This window comes from Pelophylax lessonae (assembly GCF_965119305.1).
Source record: "Pelophylax lessonae genome assembly, chromosome: 11".
Classification (NCBI taxonomy): Eukaryota; Metazoa; Chordata; class Amphibia; order Anura; family Ranidae; genus Pelophylax; species Pelophylax lessonae.
In genome coordinates, this window is record NC_138778.1 from 208,965,462 (window position 1) to 208,978,119 (window position 12,658).

The 12,658-nt window shown below is 42.7% G+C and overlaps 1 protein-coding gene across 1 annotated transcript in view; it reads right to left on the reverse strand.

The window, feature by feature from the left end:
* RTEL1 (regulator of telomere elongation helicase 1) overlaps nt 1-12,658 on the reverse strand; it is a 314,420-nt gene that overhangs the window by 283,256 nt on the left and 18,506 nt on the right. Inside the window, exons 4-6 of the mRNA XM_082271526.1 lie at nt 11,020-11,101; nt 1,722-1,782; nt 1,441-1,516 (exon numbers count right to left, since the gene is read on the reverse strand). Coding sequence (XP_082127652.1) covers nt 1,441-1,516; nt 1,722-1,782; nt 11,020-11,101 — 219 coding nt within the window. The remainder of the gene's footprint in view (nt 1-1,440; nt 1,517-1,721; nt 1,783-11,019; nt 11,102-12,658) is intronic.

Consider the following 12,658-nt stretch of genomic DNA (forward strand, 5'->3'; position numbering starts at 1 on the left):
AATTAGAATATTACATAAAACCAATAAAAACCAACATACAGAAATGTTGGCTTACTGAAAAGTATGTCTATGTACAGTAAAGTATGCACTAAATACTTCGGGGCTCCTTTTGCATGAATTACTGCATCAATGCGGTGTGGCATGGAGGAGATCAGCCTGTGGCACTACTGAGGTGTTATGGAAGCCCAGGTTCCTTTGATAGCTTGTCTGCATTGTTGGATCTGGTGTCTCTCAGCCTCCTCTTAAAAATATCCCACAGATTCTCTATGGGGTTTAGGTCATGCGAGTTTGCTGTCCAATCAAGTACAGTTATACTATGATCATTAAACCAGGTATTGGTACTTTTGGCAGTGTGGGCAGGTGCCAAGTTCTGCTGGAAAAGGAAATCAGCATTTCCATAAAGCTGGTCAGCAGAGGGAAGCATGAAGTGCTCTAGAATTTTCCTGCTAGAGGACTGCGCTGAATTTGGATTGGATAAAACACAGTGGACCAACAACAGTAGATGGCATGGCTCTCCAAATCATCACGGACTGTGGAAGCTGCCTTCTGGACCTCATGCAACTTGGAATTTGTGCCTCTCCACTCTTCCTCCAGACTCTGGGATCTTCATTTCCAAATGAAATGCAACATTTTCCACAGTCTGTGATGATTTGGGGAGCCATGTCATCTGCTGGTGTTGGTCCACTGTGTTTTATCAAGTCCAAAGTCATGGAGATGCTGATTTCATTTTCCAGTAGGACTTGGCACCTGCCCACACTACCAAAAGTACCAATGCCTGGTTTAAGGATGATGGTATCACTGTGCTTGATTGGCCAGCAAACTCGCCTGACCTAAACCCCATAGAGCAGGGATTCCCAAACTACGGCCCTGCAGCTGTTGCAGAACTACACCTCCCATGAGGCATTGTAAAACTCTGACATTCACAGACATGACTGGGCATGATGGGAATTGTAGTTCCTGAACAACTGCAGGGCCGTAGTTTGGGAATCCCTGCCATAGAGAATTTGTGGGGTATTGTCTAGAGGAAGATGAGAGATGCCAAACCCAATAATGCAGACAAGCTGAAGGTCGCTATCAAAGCAACCTGGGCTTCCATAACACCTCAGCAGTGCCACAGGCTGATCCCCTCCATGTCATGCCGCATTGATGCAGTAATTCATGCAAAAGGAGCCTCAACCAAGTATTGAGTGCATACTATACTGTACATGGACATACTTTTCAGTAAGCCAAACATTTCTTTTTGAATTTAATTACTGAAATAAATTAACTTTTTGATGATATTCTAATTTTATGAGATGCACCTGCATGTGATAAGTTTCAGAATTAATCCAGTGCTGAAGTGGTAATTAGACTACAAAAAAACAAAAACGTTTTTTTATGCTTTATGTCTGAAGTTTAAGCATGGTATGAGAGGACTGGACAGTGACATTACAGCAGTACCTGTGCTTGGTGCCATTCTTCACCAGATCCTCAATGTCCAATATCTGAGTGGTCAGATCCTTCTCAGTGCTTTTCTCTGGAACAAGAAATGCAAAAGTCTAACAATTCTCCCACAATCCAGAAAGGTCAAGTTGTCTGTCCTCATCTGTTTCTAGAACATTTTCTTAGAAATTATTCTTTTGACCAAATATAACTGGACACAGTAGTATTTTCTTCACAATCCTTATTCTTCACACCATCTTCTAGTGACAATGTCCTAAATCACATACATGAACACTTACCTTCCACATTGTTGTAAAAGTGACAGGATCTACTGGACACTTTGGAACGGCACATATGGACCTGGAAAGACAGAGGATTCTGATATGTTGTGGTAACTGCTACATGACAATTTAATGAAGTGTCTGTTTTGGTCTCTTGACTATCTTAGACAGACAGATCTGCTATAGGAATGCAGTCCCCATTTCTACTCAAATGTAGCACTGCTATAATATAGAGCCTGTTCCTGACAATGTTAGGGCCCCTGATGACACTATGACGAAACACATTGGGTGGAGCCGGAAGTTGAGACGTCACTACGCATGCAAGTGCATTGTCGGGAATTCTGGGATTTGTAGTTTTTAATGTCAATTTCCTTCTCTGTAAGTGTTTTTAACCATTTTTAATAAGCTTGGTAGCCAGATGTACACTATGGGATTTGTTATTTCGAACCCTTCTCATGGTTGATGCATGGAGTTCGCTGTATGGAGAGTGATCATGCCAGGGGTTGCTGATCGGTGGAGTTTGCAGTTTAACAAGCGCGCTTGGTGACTTCTCTATCAGAGGGTATTGGAGGACATGTGGCGTTTTGAGGATTCCTTTATTAATGAAGTTGTCACTGAAGAACTGCACAGTACCCACTAGAGGATTTATTTTTCTGCCTATAGAACTTTCACATCATATACATTTATGTTGATTTTCACAATACTGTATTTGTATGCTTATTTCATATATGTTTAGTCTATTGTATTTATTAAGGGATTTAAACACGCTACATTTTTTTTTTTTAAATGTTAATGCACGTGTATTTTGAGAGAACATCTGTTTCAGCTAGTGGCTAATGTTTGGGCAGGTCTTTAAAAAATTGTCTCAGTTGGCTGTCCAGGATTCCAGCCACCGGGGTCCCAAATACTCCAATAAATGTTGCATAGACTTTGCAGCCCGATATGCCATGTCCAGGATTTATCCAAATTTAAATCTACACTCCACACTACATTTCATGTAGCTCCGTACGGTTCACTTTTTTTCCCCTATCAAGGCATAAGTGTTAGTATGCCGATCCTGGGGGACCCCAGTTTTCTGTCTGATGGATGTATCCATACTACCTGTTTACTGGCTTTTAATCTCTACCCATGGCCCTTTTCTCAAGGATGGTATTATTTTAAAGCCCAATAAAAGTTAGGCAATTTAAATTCCCATGTGGTGGATTTATTCACTTATCTTAAATGTCCTATATATTAATATTCTTCCCGGTTTTTCCTCCCTGCTTTAGGTTCACCATGTGTATGTTTCCCTATGCTCGCACGTGGGCAGTATCTGCCAGTGCACATTCCAATATCTTGGATGGTTGATGGATTTGGCCCCTTTTTGCCCTCCTACAGGGTTCATACACATTTTCACCAATAAAATTCCATGACTTTTCCATGACTTCACGTAAATATTCATGACCTAATGTTTCATGAAATGTCTATGTATACATGTTAAATAAGAAGAAAATCCATGTCACACCCAGCATATTTTTACTAAAATAAATGACAATCTTTGTAGTGTACAGTACCTCTGCAGTTAGGATTTCGTTTCTGGATACAGCTTGACTCAAAATGGTCCCTTGTTTTACAGTGGATGAGATGGAAGCACCGCTGCCGCAGCTGGGAGCCGGTGTCACTTCAGGCACACGGGTGAAAAAGCCAGCGATCGGATTGGAAGCTGTGTGAAATTCCCAGAGTAGTGTGCCCAATGTGGTGTACCCAGAGTTAAGTGCACTGTGTCATGTGCCCAGCCTCGAGTGCGCCATCATCTGTCCAGCGTGGTGTTCCCACAGTGGTGTGCGCATCATGTGCCCACAGTGGTGTAAACTGTATCATGTGTCCAGCGTGGTGAACCCAGACTCGTGTGCCCACAGTGGTGTACCCAGAGCTGCATGTACTGTGTCATATGCCCAGACTTGTGTGCCCACAGGAGTTTACCCAGAGTGATCTGTCGTGTGTGGTGTGACCAGTTGTATGCCCAACGCGTTGTACCCAGAGTCGTGTGTCCACAGTGGTATGCCCAGTGTGATGTACCCAGAGCTGTGTGTACTGTCTGTGTCATGTGTCCAGACTTGTGTGCCCACAAAGGGGTGTACCCATACTTATGTGCCCAATGTGATGTCCCCAGAGTCATCTGCCCTGTGTGGGGTGATCAGTCGCATGCCCAATGTGATGTACCCAGAGTCGTATGCCCACAGTGGAGTACCTAGAGTTTTGTGTACTGCGTCATGTGCCCACATTGGTGTGACGGGTTGTGCGCCCAGCGTGATGTCCCCAGAGTCATCTGCCCTGTGTGGGGTGATCAGTTGTATCGCCTGTGTTGTGTGCCCAGCAGAAGTATGGAAATGCTTGGTGACTTTCCAGTTCCTGCACTCGGAATGTGGACAAGACAGGTGACAGCTCCCACTTCTCAGAAGAGCCAAAGGAAGCCACAAGCAGGAAAATTCTGAAAGTTCTGCTCAGATGACAGCCCCACTTCCTGCCCACAACATACATGGCTGATGTCGAGCTGCAGCGCCTACACCTGTCTCTGTCTCCGGCCGCATGAATGTGATGACGCGGGGGTGCGGTAACCGAGACGGTTACCGCCCCCTTCCGCGTCATCATGTTCATGCGGCCCGCCCTCCAGTGACGCTTCCGCCGCCTGTGATTGGTTTGCTGCTGCTGGCCAGTCACATCCAGGCAAACCGCGGCCCGGCCCTCCCCGCTGCCAGTGATTGGTGCACGATCATCTCCTCGGCTGCTGTGGACCCGGAAATCAATATGTGCACAAACATTAAATAAAATAATACATTTACACTAAAGTTTTAAGCATCCGCTCCCCCCGCCGCTGCCCGCCGCTCCCCGCTCCTCCCCAGATTTCCATGACTTTTCCAAAACATTTGTGGAGTCGTAATTTTCCATGACCTTTCCAGGCCTGGAAGGTGTCATCTCAAAATTTCATAACTTTTCCAGGTTTTCAAGGACCGTACGAACCCTGCTCCTAGGATGTATCCAGCGTAATTAGGTTTTCATTATTGTATGCATAAGTGTTCTGCATATACTGGAATACCTGTATTCTCTGATACTTATGGCAAGCATAATATAATTGTTTGTTTTGGCATTTTTCCTCTTTCCTTATGTATTAGGCAATACTGCATGGCAGCTGACCTCTTTGTAAATCCTCCTAAAGAAGCAGGCTACAGGTCTTGCGAAACGCGTAGAGGAAAAATATTGTGATCGTGAAAGATATGCACTGAATGGAATTTGTTCCATTCTTCTGGACAAAGTGTTTTATACTATCAAAATGTAATTAGTTTTAGTAATAAAGAGATTGAAGGTCTTCTTTGTTCTATATGTTTTTCTGAAAGCTGTGCATGTTTTTAAAATTTTGTATAAATCAAATGACATAAGGAGGTGTGTATTCTCCCATATTTTATTTTTATTGTATGCTGTGGCTTGAGGCACCTCAAACGTTACGATAGATATTTGGGGTTTGAGTTGTGTGCCATTTATACTCTGATTTATTCACTAAGGCCCCATTCACACCAGCGACCAATAGGGTTTGTCTGTCCATTTTTCAGGCATACCCGATCGGACCCTTCAGTCTTCTTTATTGATCGACAGACGTAAAACAGAGGTGTCCATTTACACCTGCCTACATCCAATCCTTTCTGCTAAAAAAAGACGGATGTGAATCTGTTCCCTCATCCATCTGGAGTAACGGATTGGATGGCAGTTGGGTGTAAATGGACAGGTGGTCCGTCTACATCCGTCCGCCCATAGAGGAGAGTGGGCTGTGTCTGTGTTCGCTCTGTATAAGCAGACACAGACCAGCCATCTGCTTGCCCAGCGGGATCAACAGATAAATCCAAGCCCTGTGTGGAAGGGGCCTAATTGTCCCCGCCTCTTTTAATTAACCACTTCCTTGGTCGCCCACTGTATATATACACGTCATTAGTTGGACGTTAAATACCGCAGGTATGGCAGAAGCTAGCTGCCACAACCTCTATATATTTTTTTTTTTTAACAGTGGGCGATTCTCTTTCATATAAAAGTGATCGGATTCCCCATGGGATCACTTTTAGAGGCAGCAGGAGGGGCACGATCCAATCCTCTTAGTGGCTGGTCAGGATATGGGGAGATAACCCCCCAGGCTCTATGGACCTGGAGGAACAAAGTGATGTCCGACGTCACTTCCACATTCCGACCTTAAAAAGGATGATTTTTTTTTTCATCTCTTAAGGGCAAAATTACTTTTTTTCATTTTTTTGCTTTCAGGTGTAAATGTGAGATCGAAGGTCTTTTTGACCTCAGATCTCACAATAAAAGAGGGCTCGGTCACGCTTATTTCAATTACAATGTTTACATTCCTTGTGTAGCACCCTCCTTGGTAGGTGCTAGGTGGATAAAAGCTTAGCAGCTCCATCTGTGTATAAATAAATCAGCGCTGCTCTTTAGACCAGTAGACACTCAATATACTCCTAAATATAACCAACCAGCCTGGTGATTCCAACCTGGGTGGTTGGAACTAGGGATGCACCGATCCGATATTAGGATCGGATATCGGCGCCGATACTGCCACAATAGCTGGATCGGTAAAATTAACCAATCCACGGGCTGATCCGGTTTTGCTGAGTCCCGGCTCAGCCATCCCTTACTTGGTGTAGTAGTAGTATGGGATGGGAGCCGCTACTTCCTGTATAGTCCCGGCTCACAGGCAGAGTGATATCAGATGCACTCCGCCTGTGAATGGAGGAGCCGTACACATGAAGCAGTGGCTTTGCTCTGTACTGCAGCCGCATGTTTTATGTGTGTAGTTCCGGATCGGTACTGGTATCGGCAGATACACAATGCCAGATATCAGTATCGGGACAAAAAAAGTTGGATCGGTGCACCCCCAGTTGGAACGCAGGCTGGTTACGGCGTCCACCACACTAGGAAATACTGCTTTTACAACACGGAGAGTTTGTGTAAACTTTGTATTTTATTTAATAAAAGCTTTATAAAATATACTACACTATGGAAGCATTCTCTTTTTATATGGTGGCTGGTATGTGGAGATAAGACAAGATAGCCCCCCGGATTATAGAAGGAGATGCTGGAGTGACCCTTATCCCTGGAGGAAGTGCACTTTTAAACTACCAGTGGAGATCTGTATGGCCCTTACCCTACCCGCCTTTGGTAAGTAGGGAGGAGAGAGGGGAGCACGGTTTTCAGCACTGGACACAGTGAGAGATGACGAGTGTGGCTTATTTGCACAGTGGACACCGGTCACTTTATTCATTTATGAACTGTATTACTATAGGACTATAGAACAGAAGGAGGAGGAGTTAATGGATGATTTGCACTAACACTTGTCACTTTATATATTTAGTCACTGTATTTAACTTTTATGAGATTCATTTGCAATCTATTTATTAGAGTTCATTGCTGTTGTATTTATTTGAATATATAGCCCCGATATTGTTTGCACTTTATATTTATTTAAATATTTATCACAGGCATTGCCACATATTTATATTATTTAAGATATATCACAGGTATTGTTGCAAGCACTGTATATTTATTGAATCATATATTACAGACACTACTGTATGCACGTTATATAAACATATTTTAGTTTTGAGAAGGGTGACAGCACGTTTAGTCACTACTTACCACCATCAGTTATATTTAGGAGTATATTGAGTGTCTACTGGTATAAAGAGCAGCGCTGATTTATTTATACACAGCTACCTTTAAAGGAATCATTCCTTTTTTATCAGCAGCAGCCTATTTTTTACTGAACACCAGGTTATAATACTGAATTATTATCCTAAGCACAGGTATACCCCCCCCCCCTTTTTATGTAGCAGCTCCATCTGCCTATCAGGAGAGCCTGATTGTTAGTTTTGCCTGTTGCATGTGTCCATGTGTGATTCATCTGGTCTAAGGAAGTGTCCCCACTGTATCCAATAGGGGAGCCTGTTTTACAGCGGAGAAAACCCGGCCAGTGACACACACGCTTTTAGGACTATCCCAGTGGGTTGGCACAACAGTGGTGCATCCTGGGATATGTTATAAAAGCCACGGGCACATGTGACAGGGTGTCTTTGGGTGGGAAGCTAGGTCCCAGGAGGAGGGCGACGGCTGTTTCTCCTCCTGTCTGTATGGAAGGTGGCCACAGGCGGTCGGCCTAGTGAATCCAAGTAGTGGATACTGAAAAGTGGAGCTGAAGGCAAATCAACCTTGGGAAAAACAGTGTCCGTGAGTACCGGGAAGCTTGCCAGGGGTCTGCCCAGGAAGGGGACCACTCCAGTGGAGAGTCAGTGGACAGGGGCTAGCACGCACGGAAAGTGAGAAAGGGGGTGCCAGGTTAGGACCCTAAAGAGGACCCAATTCATGGTCATATTCATTATTTTCACTTCAGTGGCAAGGTGAAGCAGCGGCCTGGCCACATACACTACAGTCAGTTGTCCTCAAGCTTTGTGCATAGTTCATAGCTGGAGTATCCCACTCATCCCTTCTATCACAGTTTCAAATAAAACACAAAAAAAACAACATCCCTGGACTGATTATTGTCTGGGCCAAGGACTTTTTTGTCTGCTATCAGTTGCTAATAGTAGACCAGGGGACTCGCAACTCCGCAGCCTTCCTTGTCCTTATCCATATAAGATTTTTGGAGCTTAAACTAGTCCTTATTTACAGAAAATATGTACCAAGAGTGGATGATAATTCCACGAAACGCGTAGAGCCATAAAATATGAAGATTTATCAGGATATGGATTGCGGATTACTTATGAAAGAGCTTATGAGCCACCCACTGGAGTTATCCTTGCTATGTATTTGAGATTATATATATATATATATATATATATATATATATATATATATATATATATACACATACACACACACACACACCTTTGTATGATATTTTTATCTGCGATTATACATTTATTATGTGTATATGCCTAGCAAGATATTTCCTTCAATACCTCTTGTATGTCCATACCTGTATCGTCTGTATTTGTACTGTGAATATGTGATATTTATTTATTCTATTTATTGAATATTGCTGCATGATCGATTTTACCATGCAGCAAGAAATAAATTAATATTTTGAGACTACATTATTTTTATTCGGATATTTGTAATAGCAACCTACCTCATTTAAAGTCCCACTTTTCTTATGCTCCCCTGTTGTATATAACATTAGGGATGGAGGTGGTTGCTGTGATGCCTCAGATCATTTATTTTTTTACACATAATTCTCAGCAGCCCTCTAGGGGGCAGTGCTACACTTGCAATAGGCATAAAAGTGATAAAAAAAAATATATATATTTTTTAAAAAAGGACAGTGTAAAGGGACACTGTAGAAAAAAAAAAAAAAACATATAGCGCCCCATCCCTTCGAGCTTGCGCACAGAAGCGAATGCATACGTAAGTCGCACCCACATATGTAAAAACGGCATTCAAACCACACGTGAGGTATCGCTGCTATTGTTAGAGCGAGAGCAATAATTCTAGCACTAGACCTCCTTTGTAACTCTAAACAGGTAATCTGTAAACGTTTTTAAAGCCTTGCCTATGGAGATTTTTTTAAGTATTGTAGTTTGTCGCCATTCCACGAGTCTGCGCAATTTTAAAGCATGACATGTTAGGTATCTATTTACTCGGCGCAACACCATCTATCACATTATACAAAAAAAAAAATTGGGCTAACTTTACTGTTTTCTTTTAATTCAAAAATGTGTATATATATATAAATATATATATATATATTTTTTTTTAAATGCATTTGTAAGATCGCTGTGCAAATACGATGTGACATAAAATATTGCAACAATCTCCATTTTAATCTCTAAGGTCTTCTCTGCTTTAAAAAAAAAAAAAAAAAAGATAGATATATATATATATATATATATATATATATATATATATATATATATATTTGGGGGTTCTAAGTAATTTTTAAGCAAAAAATACTGACTGACTTGTAAACAACAAATGTCAGAAATAGGCCTAGTCCTTAAGTGGTTAAATTAGTGTGGAAAAGAAAGTTGAACATTATTTTATTTTTTTCCTCAGGATATAGTAGTGGAAAAAAATAAATAGATACCTGTAGCAGGACTGAACTTTACCTTCTGTTACAAAGTTGCAGCATGCTTATTAAGGCTTATTAACGCCGAGCGATGTTGCCGCGATTTACGCCCGCCGAATCGCGGCAACATCGCGCAAACAAAATCGCGGGACGCAATACGCTCCAAAAAAGTACAAGAGCTTCTTTGGAGCGTATTGCGTCCCGCGATTTTGTTTGCGCGATGTTGCCGCCATTCGGCGGGCGTAAATCGTGGCAACATCGCTCGGCGTTTGGGGGGCTATTGCAAATCAACGGGCAACGCTAGGCGTCCCGCGATTTGCAATAAATCTCCGGATCGCGGGCGGAACCGCGGCGGTTCTGCCCGCGATCATACGCTGACATGTGAACGGAGCCTTAATGAACTTGATCTTCTATTGTTACAAAGTTGCAGCATGTCCAGTTTCTGCAGCAAGCATATTATACTATATATATATATATATATATATATATATATATATATATATATCTCCCCCCCCCCCCCCCCATGGAACAATGTAATCTGAAAGTGGCTCCAGCCACTTAAAATAAAAGCTTTCCAGAGCTTGTTCCTTCGACAGACATTGATCAAATGATCAGGGATGGTCACACACAAAATTCATCTCTGCTGAACCTTCGCTGCATTACAATCAGTCTATGGCCGGCTTAAAGTAAAACTAAAGGCAAATTTTTTTTTTTATTTTTTTTTTAATTTTGGATAGAGTGGAGAGAGATTAGAGCACCTGTCAGTTTTTATTGCTGTCTGTGCCCCCGTTAAAGAGATTCACCCTCTCTATTTGTCCTGTTTACCATAATCATAGAAAGTGAAAGTAAAAAAATATATTTTTGGTTGTCCCCAGAAAAGTAATAGAGGGGAAATCTTCCAATGGGGACACTAGTTCTGGTGCCCTGGGGGTCCCGAAGGAATTCCCTTAATTTGCAGGGATTTCCTCTCACTTCCTGTTTGGCTTTGGGACTGGAAGTGAAGGGAAATTGCCGCAATGGGACACAGATGGAAGTCAAAATAAGGTGCCCACTCCCCCACCCAAAAAAAAAAAAAACAAAAACCTTTGGCGTAAAGTTCTGTTTTAAGTGTGGTTTTATAAAAGACTTCAAGGTCCGCTGGCAATTGGGATCCTATTCTTGCAGCCGAATGAATGTGCTGCAAACTTTTTAACAAATATGTACACTGAACCACGAGGTCCTCCTCACCTTGACATGATTACTTTCCTGCTTCTTCACCTCAGGGTGTATACACAGCTGTTCCCTGGAGCCCAGGACACTGACTTTGGGTCTGAAAGAACAATAAAAAAAAAAAATCAGGGATAAATTTACAGAAACTGCATTGTGTGTTTTTCCCCCCATTGTCTTTCCTCACGCTAACCACTTCAATACCGGACATTTTCACCCCCTTCCTGCCCAGGCCAATTTTCAGCTTTCAGCGCTGTCACACTTTAAATGACAATTGTGCGGTCCTGCAACACTGTACCCAAATTACATTATTATCATTTTTCCCACAAATAAGAGTGCCCTTTTAATGGTGTTTAATCACTGCTGGGTTTTTAATTTTTTTTGCTAAACAAAAAAAAAAAAAAAAACAAAAGAAAAATCCCCAAAAAAATAAATTAAAAAAAATGTAGTTTCGGTCAGAAAATGTTGTAAATAAGTAAATTCTCTCCTTCACTGATGTGCGCTGTTAAGGCGGCACTGATAAGGCAGCACTAAAGGGCAATGATGAGGAGGCACTAATATGCAGCACTGATAGGAGGCACTGAAGGGCAGCACTGACTTGCATCACTGATGGGCACAAATTGGCCTCACTGATGGGCACTGTTAGGGCTGCACTGATAATCAGAGTACTGATGACCTGTACAGGTCTGCCCCCTGTGATGAAATGCCGCTGATCGACTCCCCACTCCTCACACCCTGTCAGTGTGAGGAGAGAAAAGCTGATAAACGGATTTTAGGTAGGAAAAAATAAATACAAAAATCACCAAACGCTTGTAAAAGCAGTGTTTTTTTTAAGCCAGGTGTGCATAAGGCCTTAGCCTCTGTTCACACTGGTGCGATTTGGTCACCTGACAGGTTGAGCTCCATTAAGTGCAATGGAACCGTTCTAATCGGAGCGACTCAAGCTGCTCCGAATTAGAAAAAGTTTTCTGCACTACTTGGGGGGGGCGACTTCAGAACGACTTGCATTGACTTCTGTTAACTACTGCCCTCCCGTAAAACATCCTCGGATTTCAGGGGTTACACCGGGATGATGCCTGCACATACAGGCATCATCCCCTCATGCATCTTTTCAGCCATTGATTCCCTTTCAGGCAGAAGTGATCCAAGTGGCTTATTAGCCACTTGATCACTTCTGCGGGTGGCAGAAGGGGGTCCCACCCCACTCCCTCAGCCACCTTTCCCAGGCTCTACTGTCCCAGTGCAGAGCCCAGGAACGATGTGGCGTAGTTTGAACAGAGAAAGAGGAACTGACGTTGTTCCGCTCTCTCTGTAACCACAGAACCTGGGAGTGATGATTAGTTTGCCACTTCTGGTCCCACCTCTTTGTTTACCTGGCCACCAGCGGCCAGGAAAGCAGCCAATGAGACCAATTTGTGTCTGATCGGCTCTATGGGAGGCTAGAGGAGAGATTTGGGGTCTAACAGACCCCAGATCTCTGCAAAAAGAGGACCTGCCACAACCCATGCTATCATATAGCATGTATAACACGCATCTAAATTTTAGGAGAGAAATCTCAGGAAAAAAGCTAAAATTTCAAATAAACAGCTTTGAACTCAGAACATTTTTTTTTAATCAAATGCAGTCTCACCAGTGCCCACGAATGCAGCCTCGCTAGCGT